Source organism: Mastigoproctus giganteus, chromosome 13, assembly GCF_048544385.1.
Source record: "Mastigoproctus giganteus isolate SK-2022 chromosome 13, ASM4854438v1, whole genome shotgun sequence".
NCBI classification, from domain to species: domain Eukaryota; kingdom Metazoa; phylum Arthropoda; class Arachnida; order Uropygi; family Thelyphonidae; genus Mastigoproctus; species Mastigoproctus giganteus.
This window is the reverse complement of record NC_143587.1, coordinates 6,090,050-6,111,209: the sequence shown is the minus strand read 5'-3', so window position 1 is coordinate 6,111,209 and position 21,160 is coordinate 6,090,050. Positions and strand designations below refer to the sequence as shown.

Genomic DNA, 21,160 nt, shown 5'->3' with positions numbered 1-21,160 from the left:
CCGTCCGAATTGCAAGCCACCATTACCGTTATCCTCTCTTTGGACTTTTTGCTGCCAGAACACTGCTATCTCTTAAAATGTTAATTTTAAGAGACAGCAGTGTATTGAATTATAGTTTTATTGGGTTAAGCAGCGATAGATGAAGCCCATTTCGCCGGCATTAAAGACATCTCTCGTGCTATATTCTTCAAGCATTGTGGGCAATATAGACTGCAGCCCATCCGATGTCATACTAGGTGAAACTTGATTTGCTTTACCACAAAACATTTTTAAAAACGATGCTGTTTCTTTTCTTGAAACGTTCCAACCAGCCTGGATTTGCAGTGAATTCAATCCCCATGAATTGCAAACACATCCACTTTTTCCATTAATAGAGGTCCCAATATTAGAGCATTCTAAGACCTAGTTTGTTTGAACCAAACAAGCAACGCAGCCTCCAAATCTTTGCGTTTGGCCGCTCTCATCCATTTGCTAACTGACTCAAACATTGCAGTAAGTTGGTCTCTATTCTTTATGATTGCTGACAACGTAGAGTTAGCGATTCCGAACTTTTCACAAATGTCTGTTTTCGAAGAACCCCCTACATCTACTGTTTTAAGCAACTCCATTTTAACTTTAAGTGAAATAGTGCTTTGTTTACGCCCTGATTTTTCCATTGTACAGTTGAGGGTGATAAATTTACGGATTTTTTACTAAACACGAAATTCGCCATTTTGTACAGTATGCGTCACTCACTTCAAGGCTGTAAATTAAATGTTTTTCCCACCAATGGGCAATCCCATTTGTTTAAAATGATAAGGGTGGTGTGCAGCAAGGGCCATCCTTGTACAATTTACATATTGTTTATTATAAGATATCGGCCTAGTCAATAGAAAGTTGAGTCGTAAAGTCATAAACAGTAAAATTTAGTGACTACGCGGTGGCTGGCATATTTTTTTGTTCTTCTGAGATGCGAAACCTTTTCATGTTAAGCATGTTTTGTTTCATGTTAAAAGAAAATAAATGTATGAAATCATTCTGTTGGGATCAGAATATTTTTCTCATGTTAACTGATTTTTCATGTTAAACATTTTCCAGTGTATTTCAAGTTAATAAAAAATTATAATTATATTACACTGCATAGAATGTTTTTTCATTAGATTAGTTGTTTCTGCATTCCTCATGACCTAAAACTTCCTCATATTGAATTATTAATTTTATTATTAATGGTATTGGATGTTCAACACCATTAGCCAAACAGAGTACATATGGAAATTTATTTTATTCAATAAGAACTGATGTCTTACCTAAGTCTTTCCTGTTCTTTTCTTCTTAAGTCAAAGTCCCTTTGTATTGTAGATAATATTTTTTCACATTCATCCTTGTTGGGATAGGACTGATTAACTCTACACCCCATAGTCTCTAAGACGATTTTTGAAATTGAGCAACATATGGAATCCTTCTGCGTTTTATGCTATAAGTATCAAAAACACTGGAGAGAGTTCATGATAGGTGCTAAACAAATCAAAGAACAATGTAATTACAAAAAGTAAAGTAATAAGAATGTTACAGTAAATTTGCTTCACAAGTGTGTGTGTGTGTGTACACTTGAATTTTTACACTGCCCTACCATTGTTATCTAGATACCCTTCTGTTGTTGTTGATAGTTAGTCATGTCCTACACATGCATCACGTGTCAGACAACTATAAATATGCTCGTATGCCTTCAAGAGGACAGCATCATGATTGTGAATGAAAGATTCTGCAATTAACAGACTTCCAGTTAATATCATGGAATGATAATAGGATGCCACAAAAGCAATTGGTCTGTACATGATATTTCAATGGCACTGAAGATCCCCAAGTTAATGACTGGTGAAGAAATTGGCAAATGAAAGCAGCCTGGTGCTGAAACTGTCATGTAACAACACAGGAAACCACTCAAACTGATAGAGTGTGCCAGGAGAGCCCAGTAAAAAATTGTCTGCTCAGAAGAATGCAGGTCAATGTTGTACACACACACCCTCAGTGATATGATTGGGACACACATCAGCAACAGTACTGTGCAAGACACTGCATGATATGAGTTACAAGGGATCATGCAGCCATCCACAAGACACTAATCACCCTCACTAATGACAGACATCATCTGGAATTAGTCGGGATGGTGCAAGGTTTAATTGGTGTATGTCCCACCATTCTTGGACCATACATCAATGAAAAGCTAATAAATCAAAAAAGGAAGAAGATTACGAAGAATATAAAAACTTGAGAAACCAAAGAGTTGCTGCAGTAGAAAAATCAAAACAAGACTTCTGGAATAATTACTCTCAGCAATTACATAACGTTTACCACATGCTGAAAAAAAATATGGAGATTTTTTTCAGATTAGTTAAAAGGAAATGAATTATTAGAATGAAAACCCTATTTTCAGAATCTTTATGCAGAGGATAGGAAAATAACACAACATATGGAACAATGCTTTATATCTATAAAATGGAAGTACAAAAACAAATCATAAATCTCAAAAAAAAAAAAAAAAAAAATCAGAAAATAGCTGGTATTGATAAAATTAAATATGAACATCTCAAAATGTGTGGCTTAAATTATTAAAAAGAATAGTCAAACTCTTTACAGTTATTTATAACACAGAAAAGATAGGAAAATGAGATCACAATAACAATTCTGAAAAAAGAAAAAAAAAAAAAAAAAAAAAGAGAGAAAACAATGTCAGAATATCTTATGAATAGTTTGGAATTTCAAGATGAACAATAAAAGTTTGGAGTACGAAGACCATGTAGCAATGCATTATTTATATTGAAAAAAAAAAAAAATTATAGAAAAGGCAATTGAATTTAATGTGTCAGTATTCCTGTGCCTTGTTTATCTAAAAAAAAAAAAAAAAAAAAAAAACATTTGATCGAATAAGAGTAGAAGAGGTATTAAACATATAAAAAAAAAGTATGTATATCTCAAAACCTTATTATAATAGGGAAAGAAATTTCTACAGAAAGTCAAGCAATAATTAAAACTGAAACACATTACCTAAAGAAATACAAAGTAGAAAAGTTATATGACAAGGTTGATTGCAATCCTCTTCACATTTATTATGGATGAAATTGTTAGACAAATAAACTTTGAAATTAATAGGAAATAAAGAATTAAAAAATAAACCAGGCAAAAACTTAAAATAGCTGGATGCTTTTATTATTTGGAACAAAAAGAATCTAAGAAAAGAAAAACAAAAAATAAGAATATATAAAGCAGTTTCAAGGCCTATTTTGACATACAGATGCAAAGGCAGAGCAGAAACACAAAAAAAAACTAAGCAAATAAATGAAACTACAGAAATGAAGGTACTATCATTAAGTGAATTATTGAATATCAAAAATGATAAAAAATATAATTTTATAATATAAAATTATATTTTAAAAATATATATAATTTTAATTAATTTGAGAAAGTAAATTTGAGAAATTTGCTGATTCTGACAAATTTCGGATTCATTATTACTGACAAATATAAGCATGGATTCCAAAAAACAATGAAAAAGGACAGGACTACAGTCGAATCTCGACTGTAGTTCAAGGGACCTAAATTTTCACTTTTTGCAATAACGAGGTTTGTAGCAACGAGGTACCCAAAATTGTACTGTGTGTTTTTTTTGGTAGGTATTGTATATCTAAGACTAATAATAATGATAATAATTTATAATAACAAAATTAAATTAATTTAAATTAATAAAATAAAAACAAAAGCCTCGCCTAATAATAACAGGAATAACATATTTTTTAAAGATTTTATTTTATTTGTAAGATAAAATTTAAAAAAATAAACGGAAATGAAAATATTGTACAATATAAATTTTGATATACATGTACATAATATTTTAGTATAACAGTAAAAAGAATTACAATCTTAATATAAAAGGAGACATACAAACCATTAACTCTTTAATAAATTAATCTAATTTAAAGAAAGAATCCAATTTTGTCCTATATGCATTTTTAACTACAGCACAGACATTATCAAATGCAATAGTTGTTTCTTTATTAATGTTACTGCAGGCCAACACATTCTCTATTATGTTCAATACATTTTGGGCAACAAAAATATCATCATTTCGTTTGGTGCTCAGCAGCTCTTCTGGTGTTGACATTGCAGTGGTAGCAACTTCATCATCCACCTTCACAAACTCTTCAAATTCACCAAACAAAATCCATATGCTCCTTCAAATTCCTCCATTCCTCGATGTTGCTATCAAATTTGTCTGCTGGACCATGTTTTTCAATGATATTCTCTCCAAAGCCACTCTTTCTGAAGCAGTTGATTATTGCACTTGAGGCAATACTGTCTCAAGCAATAACAAGATTACTGATAGCATCCCAGACATTGCAATTTGGCTGCAAATTATTCTCTCCTATATTGCGGATCAAGTACCTTATCAGGCAGGGGTCTATATGCTCTCTTGAGATTATAAATAATGCCTTGATCCAGTGGTTGCATTAAACTGGTGGTACTGTGAGGGTAAAAACAACAGCCTTATATTTATCAACTTAAGTATCTCGGCAGAATGTGCTGTACGATCTAGAATCATCAAAATGTTCCTTTTTTCTGAAGCCATTCTTCTGTCCACTTTTGATAACCAAGACTGAAAAATTTTGAGTGTATGCCAAGCACTTCTATTGGCCTCATAATTACAGGGAAGTTGGTTAACCGCTTTAAAACATCTTGGCTTGAAAAACTTAGCAATCACAAGTGGGTGTAGTTTTGTACTGCCATCTGAATTGTAGCATAACAGAACAGAGAGTCTTTTTTACTAAATTTTCCACCATGACAAGATTCTCCTCGAACAGCAAATTATAAAATAAACCTGTCTTGTCAAGTTTAAAAATATCCTTTGCCTCATATTTTTCAAGAATGGACCGTACAGAACACAACCAGTCTGCAGCCTTTTCTTTGTCGATTAATCCAGCCTCACCACAAACATTTCGCAAAACCAAGTTATTCCTCCACTTGCAGCAGTGGCTGGTTGGAACCAGCCACTGCTGCATTTGAATTCCTTGTTGCAGAGCTAGATAATTTGTCTTTTCTTGCAAAATCGGACCTGATATTGGCAAATTAGATGCACGCATTTGTTAGTACCACTCAAAAAGTTTTGTTTCAAGCTCCTCGTGTTTTGCACCACAAATTCGTTTCCTGTTTTTCATCGCTGCTCCAGTGTCATGCACTTCAAGTCTTTTTCGGTTTTTCAGTATTGTTAATAAAGTAGGTAAAGGGATGTTGTCCTGTGCAATGTCCATTTTGCTTCTTTCCATCCTATCAGTCTTTTGTATAATTTTTAGTTTAATTCTGTCAGTTTACATTTTGTCACCATAACACTGCTAGATAAGATTTAATATAAACAAATTTTAAATTAATTTAAAGACAAGTTCCAAAAAAAAAGACCATCAGCTCAGATAAAATGACACAAAAATTAGATTGCTGTATACTTTGAGCTGTATACTAAAAGACTTTGAACTGGGGTAACAATTGCAATTAATCTTATTCCCTTGGAGAGCGAGGGAGTGCATGTAAACAACTTAGAAAAACTTTTCATTCCTTTGTTAATTTAACAATTCATCCTTCAGAAAGATGTTTTTCAGAGAGTACTTGACATTGTAGCTACCATAAACTGCTTTTGTTTACACAAAACTAATTTCTAACAAGTCAGTGCCATCCTTCGGGAAATAGGGAGTCCGGTGGCCAGAGGCAATAATAGGGACAATAATCAGACAGCTCTGTCAAGATTTCTATTAAATGTACAAAATGACAATATTTATTTCTCACGGGGTGAAAAAGAACTTTGTAATACATATTAACCAAATTTTGTAATAAACGAATATATTTACATAGAAAAGCCTATCCTTTCGCAGGGGAATGATATGTGCTTCATATAAACGAGTACTTTGTATATAAAACGAGTTTTTATTAACGAGATTTTACTGTAATTCCATACTGGAAAGGAATCTTAATCTTCAACCAGTCTACTGTGATCAACTGGTTGAAGATCAACACAGAATTTCTTATATGCAGCATATTATTATTATTATTATTTTTTTTTTATTGTATTGGACTTTGTTGGTTGATAGAAACTCCTATAGTTCATTACTGAATTTAGCTTTGAAAGCGAAATTGTTTGGCTCAACATAATTGCGTGAATCTACATTTTCTTGTATGAATGTTATCAAAACAAAGCACTCACTGTTGAATCCAGAGTGTTTACACTGGGGGAAATTAATACATATTTACAATGTATGTAAATGTTACAAACAAATCTATATTTATGAATGTTATAATAGAGAATATGAGAAAGCAAAACAGGAAACAAAAGGAAATATTTATTATTTAACATCTAAATACTAATAGTCAGTTCACAAAAATAGCAGCTTAATAATATTAAAATCGCAGATTAAAATTCACAAAAAAAAATCTTAATCGAACATGCAAGTATTATAATAATCTTATTATAATATCAATGGTCAGGCCACACCTTGAGTCCTGTATACAGGTCTGGAGGCCTCATTTTAAGAAGGATGTAGAGCTGTTGAAAAGAGTACAGAGAAGGGCAACAAGATTAGTGAATGGAACGAGGGGTTGCTCTTACAAAGGAAGGCTTAAGTTTTGCAGATTACAGTGTCTGGAGACTAGCCACCTGCGAAGTGATCTGATTGAAGTGTATAAAGCCTTGGATGGTTTGAGCATGCTCAATGCTGATGGAATTCTTCCTCTTGCTCAGAATAATCACCTGCGAGGGCATAAATTCAAATTGAGGAAAGACAGTTGTAGGATAAATGTGCGGAAGTTTGCCTTTAGCCAGCGGGTAGTTGATTGGTGGAACAGACTTCCATCTTTTGTTGTGGAAGTTGATAGCATAAATAAATTTAAGGCTGAGCTGGACAGGTATTTGGAACGAACGGAGGGGTGAAATCGGAGCTTTTTTTTTTTTTTTGGCTGGTGCTGCATAAGCTTGCTTTCTTGCATCATATGCCTCTACTAATGTCAGGTCGGCAATGAATTTAATTGTTTAATTTTTGGAATGCAGTGATTTCCTGGCCACTGTTGGCCTTGTAGCCTTCTGATGAGATGAGGCAATAATGGTCAGTATTTTATTTTTGTTTACTCTGTTGCTTATGTTGTGGTTTGCTGGTTTCTGTCTCCATTAATGGTAATATTTCGAGTAATTTGGACATGGTACTATCAATGGAGTGCAGCTCAATCTGAGTTAATTGACATTTTTTTTATAAATTATTTTAGGAGTACATTTATTCTCTTTTTTTTTTTTGAAAACCCCAGGCATGAAAGGTATTATTAGAACCCATAGTACTTATTCATGTGCATGGGTTGAGAAGTGGAAAAAAGATACTTGTTGACATTACACTTGAATTTCTGTAGATTTTCAGGAAATACACATGAAGGGAGGTTGTTCCAGAAAACAGAAGCTGAAGGAATAAATCAGGAAGAAGAAAAGTTGGTTCTCTAAGTTTGAAGTTGGACAGTAAAAAGATGTTGACTAGTTGCGGCACGTGTTCAGACTAGTTTGGAAGAGACAGAGAAACGAGACACAGGGAATTATAGAACCTACTTCCACGGGCACTATTTTTCTGAATAGTGCCAGTGGAAGTAGCTAGAGAAAAGGCATGCAGCAGCAACAGAGCGGAGAGATGAGTCATTAACTGCACTCATCTGAATGGAATCTAGAAGCCTGCGAGAGAAACTGAGAGGGCACCGACTCAGATGTGGGAACATATTCTATGGTAGGGCCGATTTGCAATTTGTACACAGCGAACAGTTGTTTGGAAGAAAAGTAACACCAAGAGTGAAAGAGAAAATCCAGTTTTTTAGATGCAGAGGAAGCAATATGTGATGTACTTATGCCAAGAGGGATTAGAAATCAGGGTAAACCCCAACAGAAATGTGACCTTGTCTAGAAATCAGATTGCCATCGAAGATAAGCAGAAGAATCCTTTTTGTGAGATATAAGGAGTGACTGAGTTTTAGAAGGATTGAAATCAACTAAGTTATCTTTGCCCAACTGGAGAATAACCTGGAGATCAGCATTTAAGGAACTGGCAGTGGATATTCGAGAAATTGATGCTGTATGTGCAGGGCACGGTTTCTCGAACTGTAAGGTGAAATTCAATGTGCTATCATCAGCAAAACTACGGATAGGATTTCCAATCAATGGAAGATGGTCATTAATATGCAAGAGGAAAAGAGTGGGAGAAAGAACAGAACAGAACAATGGAGAACACCAGCATTAGTGGAGAAGTTAGAAGACAGAAAGCAATCTACCATCATCTGCAGTGAGTGATCAGAGAGAAAACTGGATATCCAATTGCAAAAAACAGTTGGCAAACAATAAGATGGAAGCTCATTTAGAAGACCTTTATGCCAAACACAATCAAAAGTGTTTTAAATGTATATTGCCAAGGTCATTAATACAAGAGTTAGAAGAAAAGTAGGATGCTAGCGGGTTAACTTTTTCTTTGGCTGAAGTGACCATAGAACCATCTGGTTTGGACAGAGGTGGGAATAGAAATGGGGGGAAAAAGTTGTGGCAGCTTTATGCTCGGCTACCATTTGGACAAGAAGCAAGATTTCTGTTCTTAGCCCATTTTAAATCGAGTTTTGACTGATTAATAACTGCTCTACAATTGTTATGATCTTTGGTGCAGACAGAAAATAAACCTGGAGATTTGGATACAAGCCAATTGTGATATGCAACAGCCTAAGTACATTTATTGGAAAACCAAGGTTTAGATAAAAGGTGAGATTTTAAGGTGGAGTGTGGAATAAAGGATTTCATCCCTACAAGGTTAATAATTTCGGTGACACAATTTGAGAAAATGTTGATATCAGAAACAGTAATTAGATCAAGGAAAAGAAGAAATCTCGCAGATCATCCCATTTTGCATTCTTGTAACACCAGACAACATGAAGTTGAGAATGTCCACAAAAGAAGACTCCACTGGAGAAGAGACCATCACCAAGTTGTGGTCTGTGGTGCCTACAGGACCACTGAAATTAATGTTTATTTAGAAGAGTTGTTTGTGAGAAAAAAGGATAAAGGGTGTCTGTGTGGTTATGTCTGGTAGGTAAATGAACAATCTGTGTGAGGTTATTAGTAATCACAAAAGCCTCAGCATCTCAACCAGCTGGGTCCTTGTGACTAGAAAACACAAACCAGCTGGATGGTTGGGAACATTAAAATCACCAAGAAATATTACCTCACTGTTATGAAAGTTTGACTAGAGAAGGTCAAGTTTCAAAGAGAGGAAGTCAAAGAGTTCCAAGTGATTAGTGTAATTGGAAGAATGACAGAGGCAACAGATGAATTTTACAGAATGTTGTAGAGGGATTTTAAGCCATAAAAGATTGAAAAGAGGAGATTGCAGATTATTAATGTCTCTGACAGGGAATATCAGAGCAGATATATATGCACAACATATGCACAAACACCACCTATGAAGTGAAAGGAATCATACAGGGAATAATTCAGACAACTGAGACGAGCAGTGGTTGAATCAACCAATAATTAGGATTCTGTCAGAAAAAAGTACATGGGTTTTGGCAGACTAAGTGGAAATGGACATCATTGAAATTGGAACTAAGACCACATATATTCGTGAAATGAATGAGGAAGTATTTGGAAGGTTTAGATCTTTTCACAAATTAGTTTGTTCTATTAGTTTGACAATTCACATTGTATTCAGTAGTAAGAAAAGAAGGGGTCATGCTGTATGAAGTAATGAAATTTTTAAATATGGTGTATGCATGGCAAGAATATACCTAACTCCCTGACATAACGTATCTTTGACAATGCTCCTCACACACACTACTCTGACTACCTCCTGTCAACATCTGGAAGAATAGAGCAGCGAGATTATACACTAACTTCTCTGGAAGTCTCCGAGACAATTACCAATAGGTTTGGTCTGGTGGGCTATCTAGCCATTTGGCTACGCACCGTTTTAGAGATCTATCATCGAAATGTAAGGAAGATTGGATCTAGCAATGATGTCAATCATAATCTCAAAAGACATCAATCATATTATATGATGGAAGAGATGGGGGGGGGGGGAAGTTGCCAGAGCTTTTCTCTGTCTGGAGACTAAATGTGGGTTCCACTACTTCAAGCCTCTAATAAGCGAAGTGGTGGTATTGCACCAGTTAATGAGAGTCATCTACCACCTAGTACCATATGGGATGGCATTCCTCTATGTGGTGTGGGCACCACACTTGAACCTCTGCTTACGTTAGTTTGGACCTAGTGGTCACCTCCAGTATACTAGGTGCTGTATTTCAGGACTAGCACATGGTGGTTATACCCAGGTTTACTAATAGTCCCACCAAGGTGCAATTGAAGGATTTGGCTGTCACAGACCAACTGGGATTTGCCAAAATTAGGTCAACTTGACTGAGTGTCGCCTGAATATTAATTCCATCAGCGTTTTAGACTCTTAGGTAGCAAGCCCAGCTTCATATACCTGAGAGAATGCCTGTGATAGCCTCAAGAACCATTCTGCAACACTATCTCTATTTATTCCCCCTCCCTTTGTGTGTTGCTATAGTTACATACCAGTTTATTCTTTACTGGTTTACTTTCTATTTGCCAATTACTTAGCTTGCCATACATATTCTTATTTTATATTTAAATCATGTTTTCACAACATGATTTAAATATAAAACTGCATTTCTAAAAATGCTCTAGGTAATGACCGAACAGAAATAATTGCAGGGATGTTATGTTCTATAGAAATGACATAAATACATTAAACAAAAACTGAATCATTTAGTTTTTATCAGACAGTTATGGTCAATAAAAGTAACAAATATCACAACTCTGATAAGAACAAATATAAATGGGCAAAGAGTGCTGTGCAACCATTCAAATTGTTCTAAAGCTTCACTTTAAAGTAACATACTTCAGAGCTCCCTCTAAAAAAAAAGAACACCTAAAAAAAATCTAACCTGAAAAAAAAAAAAAAAAAGCACCTTATGAAAGTGCAACTTTCAGGAAGACAGTGCTGTTGTTTCATGCTTATTAAAGAATGGCCAAAAAATAAAATCCCTATGTACACACATGCACTCAAATAAATCACATACATCATCTCTATTATAGGTCAAATATTGTGCTTCAAGAATTCTATACTTCCTGTGATAAGACTACAAGCCACTTATAGCACACAAGTCAGGCAAGTTTCTTTAAGACTACTAATAAAGATAGCAAATCTTTTTTCTGAACAAGATTCTTAATTTGCTAAGCCCTTGAATAGATTCCGTTAGATACAAAAACTACAGGTTTGATGATTAAGCTGTCACAGAGTATGGATGCAATTTAGTGCTTTATATAGGAACTTAATATAACTGTGAACATTCTTTTCGTCCTTTATTTTTTCAGCTACTTTTTTTTTACTTCCTCTATGCTTGTGGACTTATTAATTGCTTAATTTTTAACAAGCATAATGTTTAATATACTGTGTCCAGAATAAAAACAACACAGTCAGAGTGACATGATTTGTAAAAACTTGTGGAAGAAAGGAAGTAACTTAAATTACAGAAGCCTATCTCAAATTAGGCAAGTATGTATGTATGTATGTATGTATTTATTTTCTCAATTTGTGTAAATTTTTCAACCGGTAAATTTGTAACCAATGTTGTTCTTTAGATGGAAATATATTCTCTAATCTCTATTATTCTCACATAACCAGAATAACATTCAACTATTTCAATTTCTATGAATAGTTGAACATAAATTTCTGCAGTGAATCTGTACACTGTACCATTGTAGGTGTTACAGAGTGAATATCACTTTTACTATTTTGTGTGTACGGTTTCCTTTTGCTGCTCTGTTGAGTTAACTGTAAACCACAAGCCTGCATTATCTCCCCCATAATTATCACCTTTTGGCCTTAACCTCAAATTTTATATTCATTAATTATATTGAATTCTTTCTAAGTTAACCATTTTTTAATTATTTATTTCACGGCTTGTGCTTTGCATTAGAAACAGAGGTTATATTGTTGTCTGTTCCTGCAATTCTAATGTGGCTGGCTCCTGATAGTGACACCAGGATTGGGAGTTATGACAATATAGTTATCCATTTTATGTGTATATTTGATTTTTTTTTATACCATAACTTCTTTTGTTTCTTATTGTATCACTTATATTCACTATATATATCAACCCCAGGGTCCTGAGCTGGATATCATCATTCTTCTCTTTCTTGGTGATTCCCTTGTACCTCTCTCTCTCTCTAAGGGTAACTTGGAAAATTTTTTTTTTTTTTAGCTGGTGCAGCATAAGCCTCAGGCTTCCTTGCATGATATGGCTAGTAATAATAATAAATAATAATAATAATAGTGTTGGATACTTTCTGTCTATCAGTGACCTTTAACCATAAAACCCCGTTTTTTTTTTTCTCAATTGTTTGAATGTGAAAAAATGCTTCCCCCCCCCCTCTCTCTCTCTCTCTCTCTCAGAAAAAAAAAAAAAAAAAAAAAAAAAAATTAAAAGATGAGCAATCAAATTTAATTATAAGTTGTAGATCATTATTTTGAATAAAGTTTTAATTTAGTTCCATTATATTTAGTTTAGCATTTCAGCATTTCTTACCACTTCCAATGAGAATTTTAGCATTAGTAGACATGCGATGCAAGAAAGCAAGCTGATATAGTACCAGCCAAAAGAAAAAAAAATAATAAAAATCTTCCCATTTCACCCATCCATTCAAACGTTTGTCTGGTTCTGCCTTGAATTTATTGAAGCTATCAACTTCAACAGATGGAAGTTTTTTCCAGCAATGAACCACCCACTGGCTAAGGGCAAATTTCCACATATCTATTCTACAACTATCTTTCCTCAACTTGAATTTATGCCCTCTCAGGTGAGCAATCTGAGCAACAGGAAGATTCCCATCAACGTTGAGCTTGCTCAAACCATTCAAAGCCTTATACAATCAGAACACCTTGCAGTTGCCTAGTCTCCAGATGCTGCAATTTGCAGAACTTAGGCCTTTCTTGGTAAAAGCAACCCTTTCCCCTCACCGGTCTCATTCCAGCAGCTCCATATCCTTCCTAAAATGAGGCCACCAAAACCTTTGTGTAGTACTTGAGGTGCCTGACCACAGGAATCGCTGCATAATGCAAAAATACGCTGCATATGCAGCAATTCCATGACCATTATCGGTCATGTCGATATGGGGCATAATGGTCAGTGTTATTTTGTTACTTTGTTTTATTTTAGTAGTTCGTTTAGTCCCCTTTTTGGTGGTATTTCACGTCTCTCGGAACTGGCACCTTACAAGGGGGGTGCCACTAAATTTCTATATAATTGTCTTTATATTCTAATTTGTATTTACTATTGATTGGATTTAACTGAATTTCTAAATTATTTGGAGGCTTTCAGCTACAGTTTCAGTCTTGTTACCTTTACTATCCCCCTCCCTGTTGATTTAATTTTCGCTCTACGGTTTTGCCATGCTGCTGGCATATGTATTAATTTGATTTTTATATGAATTATCTGACACACACACACACACACACACACACACACACACACACACACACACACACACACACACACACACACACACACACACACACACTGATAAATACAAAAAACAAGGGGCCCAACACCAAACCCTGGGAGACTCCACCAATAACATTAGTCCAAGAAAAGCAGCATCCACTGATTACCACTCTGTCTTCTCCCACTCAACAACCCTTTTATCGATTGTAAGCAACTTGCCCTTAATGTCATACTGCTCCAATTTGTACAGCAGTTGTCCATGTGCAACAGTATCAAAAGCTTTCCTGAATCCAAGTATATGATATCAAAGTTATATTTTGCATCCAGTTCCTTTCTGACCACATCACAGTATCCAATCAAATTGGTCAGACAAGACTTCCACTTAACACACCTATAAAAAAACTGCAGCCATTATCAACCCACTGCAGGATGGAAGCCTCCTCAACAATTCATGCTGAGGGAAATGGACCATAATCTGCCAAGCTGGCCCAGTGCGGGTTGGCAGATCGACCGTATTTAGCAGTCAGGGGCTTGAACCCCGGTCTACTCAAGGAGTGTGTGCTACTGCACTCCCGCTCCTGACAACTCGGCTACAGAGGCCACTTTTTAATATATATGCCGTGTGTATATATATATATATATATATATATATATATATATATATAAGCAAGTAAATATGCCATTTGTGTGTGATAGAGTGTGTGGGGTATATGCCATATACCCTCTGGAATTTGATTAATAAGCCTGATATGCACAGTATAGTCTTTGCTTTTTGTAACATTCACAAGAATATACCTTCTGCTAATTTTACAACTACAGCACTGGATGCAGGACAACCAGAATTTACAGGTTATGTCAAGATCAGGAGAGTGGTTAATGACCAGTGTCATGCAGAGCTCCTTCAGGACAACTTGGATAGGCTTTGTGAATAATCAGAAAAGAAGTGGTGGCTATATTTTAATGCAAGGTGTTATGCTTAGGAAATGCAACTCAAAAATAACTTAACACTTAGAGGGGTAGGATTAAAAATACTACAGGCAGAAAATGATTTTGGGCTTATGATACTAGTAGATATGAGATTCTCTGTGCACTGTAGACAGGTGATGGTGTTTCAATGATTTATCAAACGTTTTCTTGTAGAGCTAGGGATGTTATAATCCACTGTATAATACAATTGTAAGACTGCATATGAAATAATATGTTCAGGTACAGAGACCACACTTAAAAAAAAAAAAAAAAAAAAAAAAAAAAAGAAGCTTCTTGAAAAGGTCATTGAATGTTTTCAATAATAATACCTCCCATGGTTGCCCCTTTTTCCAACAAGATTAGCAAAAGTGCAACCATATGAGGCAACACCTATGCTGTGTCTCAACTATAACTGCAGTCTTGTCTAGATGATCTTGCAATGCTTCTTTAACCAGTGACTCCATAATTTTCATCAGAACAGAAGTTAAACTAACAGGTCTGTAATTACTTGTATCGCCCTTTGAAACCCCTTTGTGAATAGGAGATACATTTGCACATTTCTAGTATGTGGGGACCTCCTCTGAATCCAAGGATTCTCTCATAATTATGACTAAGGGTCTGCTTACTTCTTTTGCTGCTTCCATTAATATAACTGGATATATCCCATCCACCCCAGGTGCCTTTCTTATGTTTAACTTCAACAATTTCTCCTCCACTTTGCTCTCAGTTATAACAAAATCCTTTAGCTCCCTGTTAGAATTTGATAAGCCTTTGACATTCAGTATAGTTAGGGAAGGACATTTTGGCATTCCTCTCCCTAAATAACTCCTCACATATTAATGTAGATGAAAAATACTCATTAAATTTTTCTGCTACCTGAGCAGAATCATCAACTGTCGAACCATCAATACCATGTGGACCAATCTGATTCATTCCCTTCTTCTAGAGTTTACATAAGTCTTTGCTGTTTTTCTTTGCATACTTTGCCATAGAGATTTTGTAATCTGCCTTCGCTTGCCTAACTCTTTTATGACTTGATTACAGACTAGCTTACATCTACCATAAGCTTCTGTGTCACCTGATACTTTATATGCACCCCACGACACAGACAGTGCAGTTCTGTGCATGTGCTGGCAATGTCACTATCAGCAGAACTACAGGAGCACTGGAGGAAACAGTGGCTCGGCTGGATAGTGAAGCAGAAAGGACAGGACTTAGGATAAATGAAGCAAAGATAAAATATATGGAAGTCTGGAGAATGGCAGATAACATGGAAAATTTAAGAACCAGTGGCTTCTCATTTCAGCACGTTCAAAATTTCACTTATCTAGGCTTGCAGATAAACCAGTCTAACTATTACTAATGAAATTAAGTCCATATCCTGAGAGCAAACAGATGTTTCTACACACATGAAAAACTAATGAAGTCCAGAATATTGAACAGACACTTAAAATTAAGAATATACAAAAGTCTCATTAGACCAGTTGTGAAACTTGGACATTAACGAGTAAAGATGAGCAGTTGGGTGTTCAAGCGTAGAATTTTATGAAAAGTTTTTGGGTCCATACAAGACATTGATGGATCCTGGAGGATCAATGAACCATTAACTTGACAATCTTATTCAAGGTGCGGAGATTGTCAGATTTGTGAAAAGCCAGCGACTTGCCTGGTTGAGACATTTTATGAGAATGGATGACAGCAGAACAACTAAAAGTATAATGAAATGGAAATGTACTGGTAGAAGGGCGAGAGGAAGACCGTGGAAAAGATGGATGGATGAAGTAGAAGAGGACAATGATCATGAGAATAAGAAGTTTGACTTCTGGGAGGACTTACTGGTGGAACATCATTGAGAAGGCTAAGACCCACCCTGGGTTATAATGCCAGAAGCCGAAGAAGACATGCTGACCTAATTTCTTTAGCATGGTCCTATATTCGTCTAACAAATCGTCAGATCGTGTATGCTTAATATTATTATTCCCCACATGAATAATAATATTCTCTTTACCCACCTTAAAATCTGACAGTCTGTTGGTGACATCATTAATAGTTGCTCCCGGCAGACATACCCTGGTTCTAGTCTACCTATCCTTATTACAAAATATTTCCCATTTCCATGACAATTGAGTCTCCTGATAGAACTAAGTCCTTTTGAACCAGAGTAGTTTGCACTTGGTTATTCTGTTCTGGAGCCCAAATAGGGAGTGCATCACTTGGTAGGTTACTAGTCTTGAGTGGCTCTCAGTTATATTATTTTTGAAGGCAAAGCACCAGTTTTTTCGGTGACTCAAATTGTTCTAGCAATGCACCAAATTTTAACTTAAAATTGGTACACTCCTTACAATGGTGACAGAGAAAAGAATCTCCAGGCAAGCTATGATTATCTAGGTCGACCTTGGAATACATGCCACAGGTTCTGCAAAGGATATAATCATCACTCACCCAGAAATCGCCATCGGCTATTTCCGTATGAGTCATGGTACCATCTGACAAAGTGTTCAAGGTGGATCTTGTAACAACCGTTGTAAAATTTCCTAAATATTATTAAAAGAAACTTTGAAAAATTTACATTTATAATATTTAAAAAAAATCAAACTATTACAGGGAATAAAAAAAATAAAAACATCAAAATAAACTTTACAATATACTAAACAACCTCTGAAATCCTGCTCTACTCCACTAATCTCGCTGTAATCCCCTCTTATCTATACCTCTTTATTACTCATATCACCCTTTGATTCCCAATCAGGAATACATTTGCAACCTACAGACCACAGAGAACTCCCTCTACAAGGATGCTCTTATAATTACAGCTAAAGATTTGTTTACCTCTTTTTTTTCTGCCTCTCTTATTATTTGGATAGATCCCATCCATCTCAGATGGCTTTTTCTTTTTTTTACATTTAGCTTAAATTTCTCTTCCACTTTCCTCTCAGTAATCATAAAATCATTTAGCTCCTTGTTAGAATTTGATACACTTCATGTCCCCCACCCCCAAAGAATTCCTCATCTATTGGAAATAGGTGTATGTAGATGCAAAATATTCAGCCTATAGGCAACCTGAGCAGGATCATCAACAGTTAAACTACATGATATCAAGTGGACCAAAGCAATTCAACTCCTTCCTTCTATTGTTAATAAAAGTAGAAGTGTTTGCTATTTTTCTTGGCATTCTTTGCCAGAGACGTCTCGTAATCTGCTTTAACTTGCCTAATCTCCTCTGATTGCAGACTAGTTTATGTCTACCATAGGCTTCTGTATCACTGGATAATTTATATGCATCCCATGCATTTTTCATCCTACCACATATCTCAGTAGTTCATCTTCTCTCACATTAACTACTGAGACATGTAGAAGAGACATCTGAGAAGATAAATTACAGTATCAGCTAGAATTTCACAGGGTGGTAATCTTTGTGCACTTCTCTTCTCCATCTTAATCCCACTCTATACTGCTTATGCAAGTTCTCATCACTTGGTGGAATAAGCCTGGAAAACAAGATGCAGGATGTTTCAGAGACTGATGGGAGTCATTGCGGTACAAGTAAACACATGGGTTGTGTTGGGTAGCTAAGAATAGGAACAGGTGCATGTACACTTGCGTGTACACCAATGCTAGGAGTTTGGTAAATAAATTTGATGAATTTGAGGTATTGCTCAAAGCATCAAAGGCGGATATTGTTGGGATATCAGAGACGTGGTGTCACACAGATATAAGGAATGCAGAACTGGAATTTGGAGAGTACGTCTACAGAAAGTATAGGAAGGGAGGAGGGGTTATGCTATTAGTTAAGAAACACAAAATCCAAGGAAGTGAAGCCAGTCGACATCACTGGACAGTGCAGTGTCGAGTTAGTTTGGTGTGACATAAACATTGGGAGATCAAAAATGAGAGTAGGAGTGTGCTATAGGCCTAATGACTCTGATGAGTATAATAAGAAACTGTACAGGGAAATAGTGGGCCAGTAAATCAGAGAGTCTTATAATGAGGGATTTTAATTTCTCAGATATTGACTGGAATTTGTGGGTTGGTCACTCACACACTAGCAAGGCTTTTGTGGATTTATTGGATGATTGTTTTCTACATCAGCATGTTTGGGAGGGAACTAGAGGGAGTAATATACTTGATTTGATTATCAGTAGTGATTCTTCATGCATTAAGAATCTGCAGATAAAGGAACCACTAGGTGGCAGTGATCACAGTGTGCTGAAGTGGGATTTACTCAAAGAGGTAACTACCATCAGGGGTAAAGGGAAGGGTTATTGCTTTCGTAAAGGCGACTACGATGGTCTGAGAGAATATTTAAATTCTATACAGTGGGACCAACTGATGATGTTACCAACAGCAAATTCAAAATGGGAAGCATTCAAAGAACTCATCTTGGAAGCTACTAGGCTTTACATACCCCTGGCTTTTAGCCGTGAAGGGTATTGTGTACGGCATGTGCGTTTTGTATGCAATAAAGAGTTCTTCTTCTTATACCAACTAAGAAATATTGTTCAAGGTTTAGGCCTAAATGGATGTCAGATGAACTAATGAGACACATGGCAGAGAAGAAAAATGCATGGGACACATATAAATTAATGGGTGACATGGAAGCCTATGATAGATATAAGCTGGACTGTAACCAAGTCACAAAGGAGATTAGGCAGGCAAAGGCAGATTATGAGAAATCTTTGGCAAAGGATGCAAAGAAAAACAACAGAGTTCTTTACCTATGTAAACTCTAGAAGGAAAGGGATGAATCAGATTGGTCCACTGGATATTGATGGTTCAACTGTTGATGATCCTGCTCAGGTGGCTAACAAACTAACCGAGTACTTTGCATCTACATTCACACACGAGGAGTTATTAGCATTAGCAGAGGCATATGATGCAAGAAAGCAAGCTTATTCAGCATCAGCCAAAAAAAAAAAAAAAAAAAGAAAAAAACCATTTCACCCCTCCGTTTGTTCGAAATCCAGCTGAGCCTTAAATTTATTTAGGCTATCAACTTCAACAACAAGCGATGGGAGTCTATTCCACAAACCAACTGCCCGCTGGCTAAAGGCAAATTTCCGCACATCTATCCGACATCCGTCCTTCCTCAATTTGAATTTATGCCCTCTCAGTGATTATTCTGAGCAATCCCATCGGCATTGAGCATGCTCAAGCCACTCAAGCCATTATTCAGGAAGGAGAATGACAGAGGTGAAGTAAACTCTGGCAGTGAGCCAGATAATCTTGTAATAGCTGAGTGTAAAGTGAAGGAGAAATTGTTGAAGATAAACACAAGAAAGGCACCTGGGGTGGATGGGATCTATCCAGTTATATTAAAGGAGGCAGCAAAGTAAGCAAGCAAACCCTTAGCCAAAATTATGAGAGCTTCCTTAGACTCAGGGGAGGTACCCATAGACTGGAGATGTTCAAATGTGACCCCAATTCACAAAGGAGGATCAAAGGCTGACACAGGTAATTATAGATCTGTGAGTTTAACTTCTGTTCCAGGAAAATTAATGGAGGCACTGGTTAAAGAAGCACTGCAGGATCATCTAGACAAGACTTTAGTTATAGCCCAGACACAGCATGGTTTTGTTAAGGGGAAGTCTTGCCTGACCAATTTGATTGGATACTATGATACAATCACAAAAGAGCTGGATGCAGGGAATAATTTTGATATATTATATACTTGGATCTTTGAAATGCTTTTGATACTGTTGCACATGGAAGACTGCTGCACAAATTGGAGCAGTGTGGCATTGGAGGCAAATTGCTGCTATAGATAAATAGGTGGTTGAGGGGGAGAAGACAGAGAGTGGTAATCAATGGACACTGCTCATCGTGGACTAATGTTATTATTGGAGTCCCTCGGGGTTCAGTGTTGGGTCCATTATTGTTTTCTGTACAGTAATACCCCGAAGTTACGTGATAGGTGGGTCCGACGAAAATCGCTTAAGTCGAATTCGCATAAGTCCGGGGTACAACTTTGCATATAAATACATATAAATTTCATTTAACTGGGACCAAGAACTAACAAAAACACTAGTTTTGAAGAAAAATATTTAATAAAATTGCAGTTATTTATACATATTAATATAAAATATGTATTAAAAAAATAAATGAGTTACATAAAAAGGTTATTTCGATGTCGATGGCTTCATAAAATCTAACAAATTCGTCTGACGACACAGCGCCTTCTTTTTTTCACGCAGAATTTCTTCGTAGCAAGTTAATTTTTTTATTCCTTGCTTTGTAGCTATAACGCGTTCTTCGTTGGAGTCTGTGTTCTAAAATTTTTAAGCCCTTTTCAATTGAGCTGAGACCTTCTGTCAAACTTGCAATTGTCATGTGCTTTTCTGGTGGAACTGGGTCTGAAGTGTCAGATACTTCAGTGACGTTTTGCTCACGCATCTCTATGAGCTCATTCATTGTCAGCTCCTGACTATGTGAATCCAACAGCTCGTTGACATCACCATTGACTTCCAAATCTAATTGCCTGGCAAGATTAACAACTTCTTCTATCACACGAGCGACATGATCAGTTTCTGGCGTTGTTTTCGTCTCGTTTTTGAAAAAAAATGAACAAAGTTTCTTTCAGAGACCATTCAATGTTTTTTTTGTGAATTTCATCCCAAGATTCTTCAATGATTCTTGCGGCATCTAA

General features: G+C 36.0%; 1 protein-coding gene across 1 annotated transcript in view; it reads right to left on the bottom strand.

The window, feature by feature from the left end:
• LOC150075740 (uncharacterized) overlaps positions 1-21,160 on the bottom strand; it is a 311,310-nt gene that overhangs the window by 274,541 nt on the left and 15,609 nt on the right. The window contains exon 2 of the mRNA XM_090387858.1: positions 1,287-1,453. Within this exon, the coding sequence (XP_090243984.1) occupies positions 1,287-1,453 (167 nt within the window). The remainder of the gene's footprint in view (positions 1-1,286; positions 1,454-21,160) is intronic.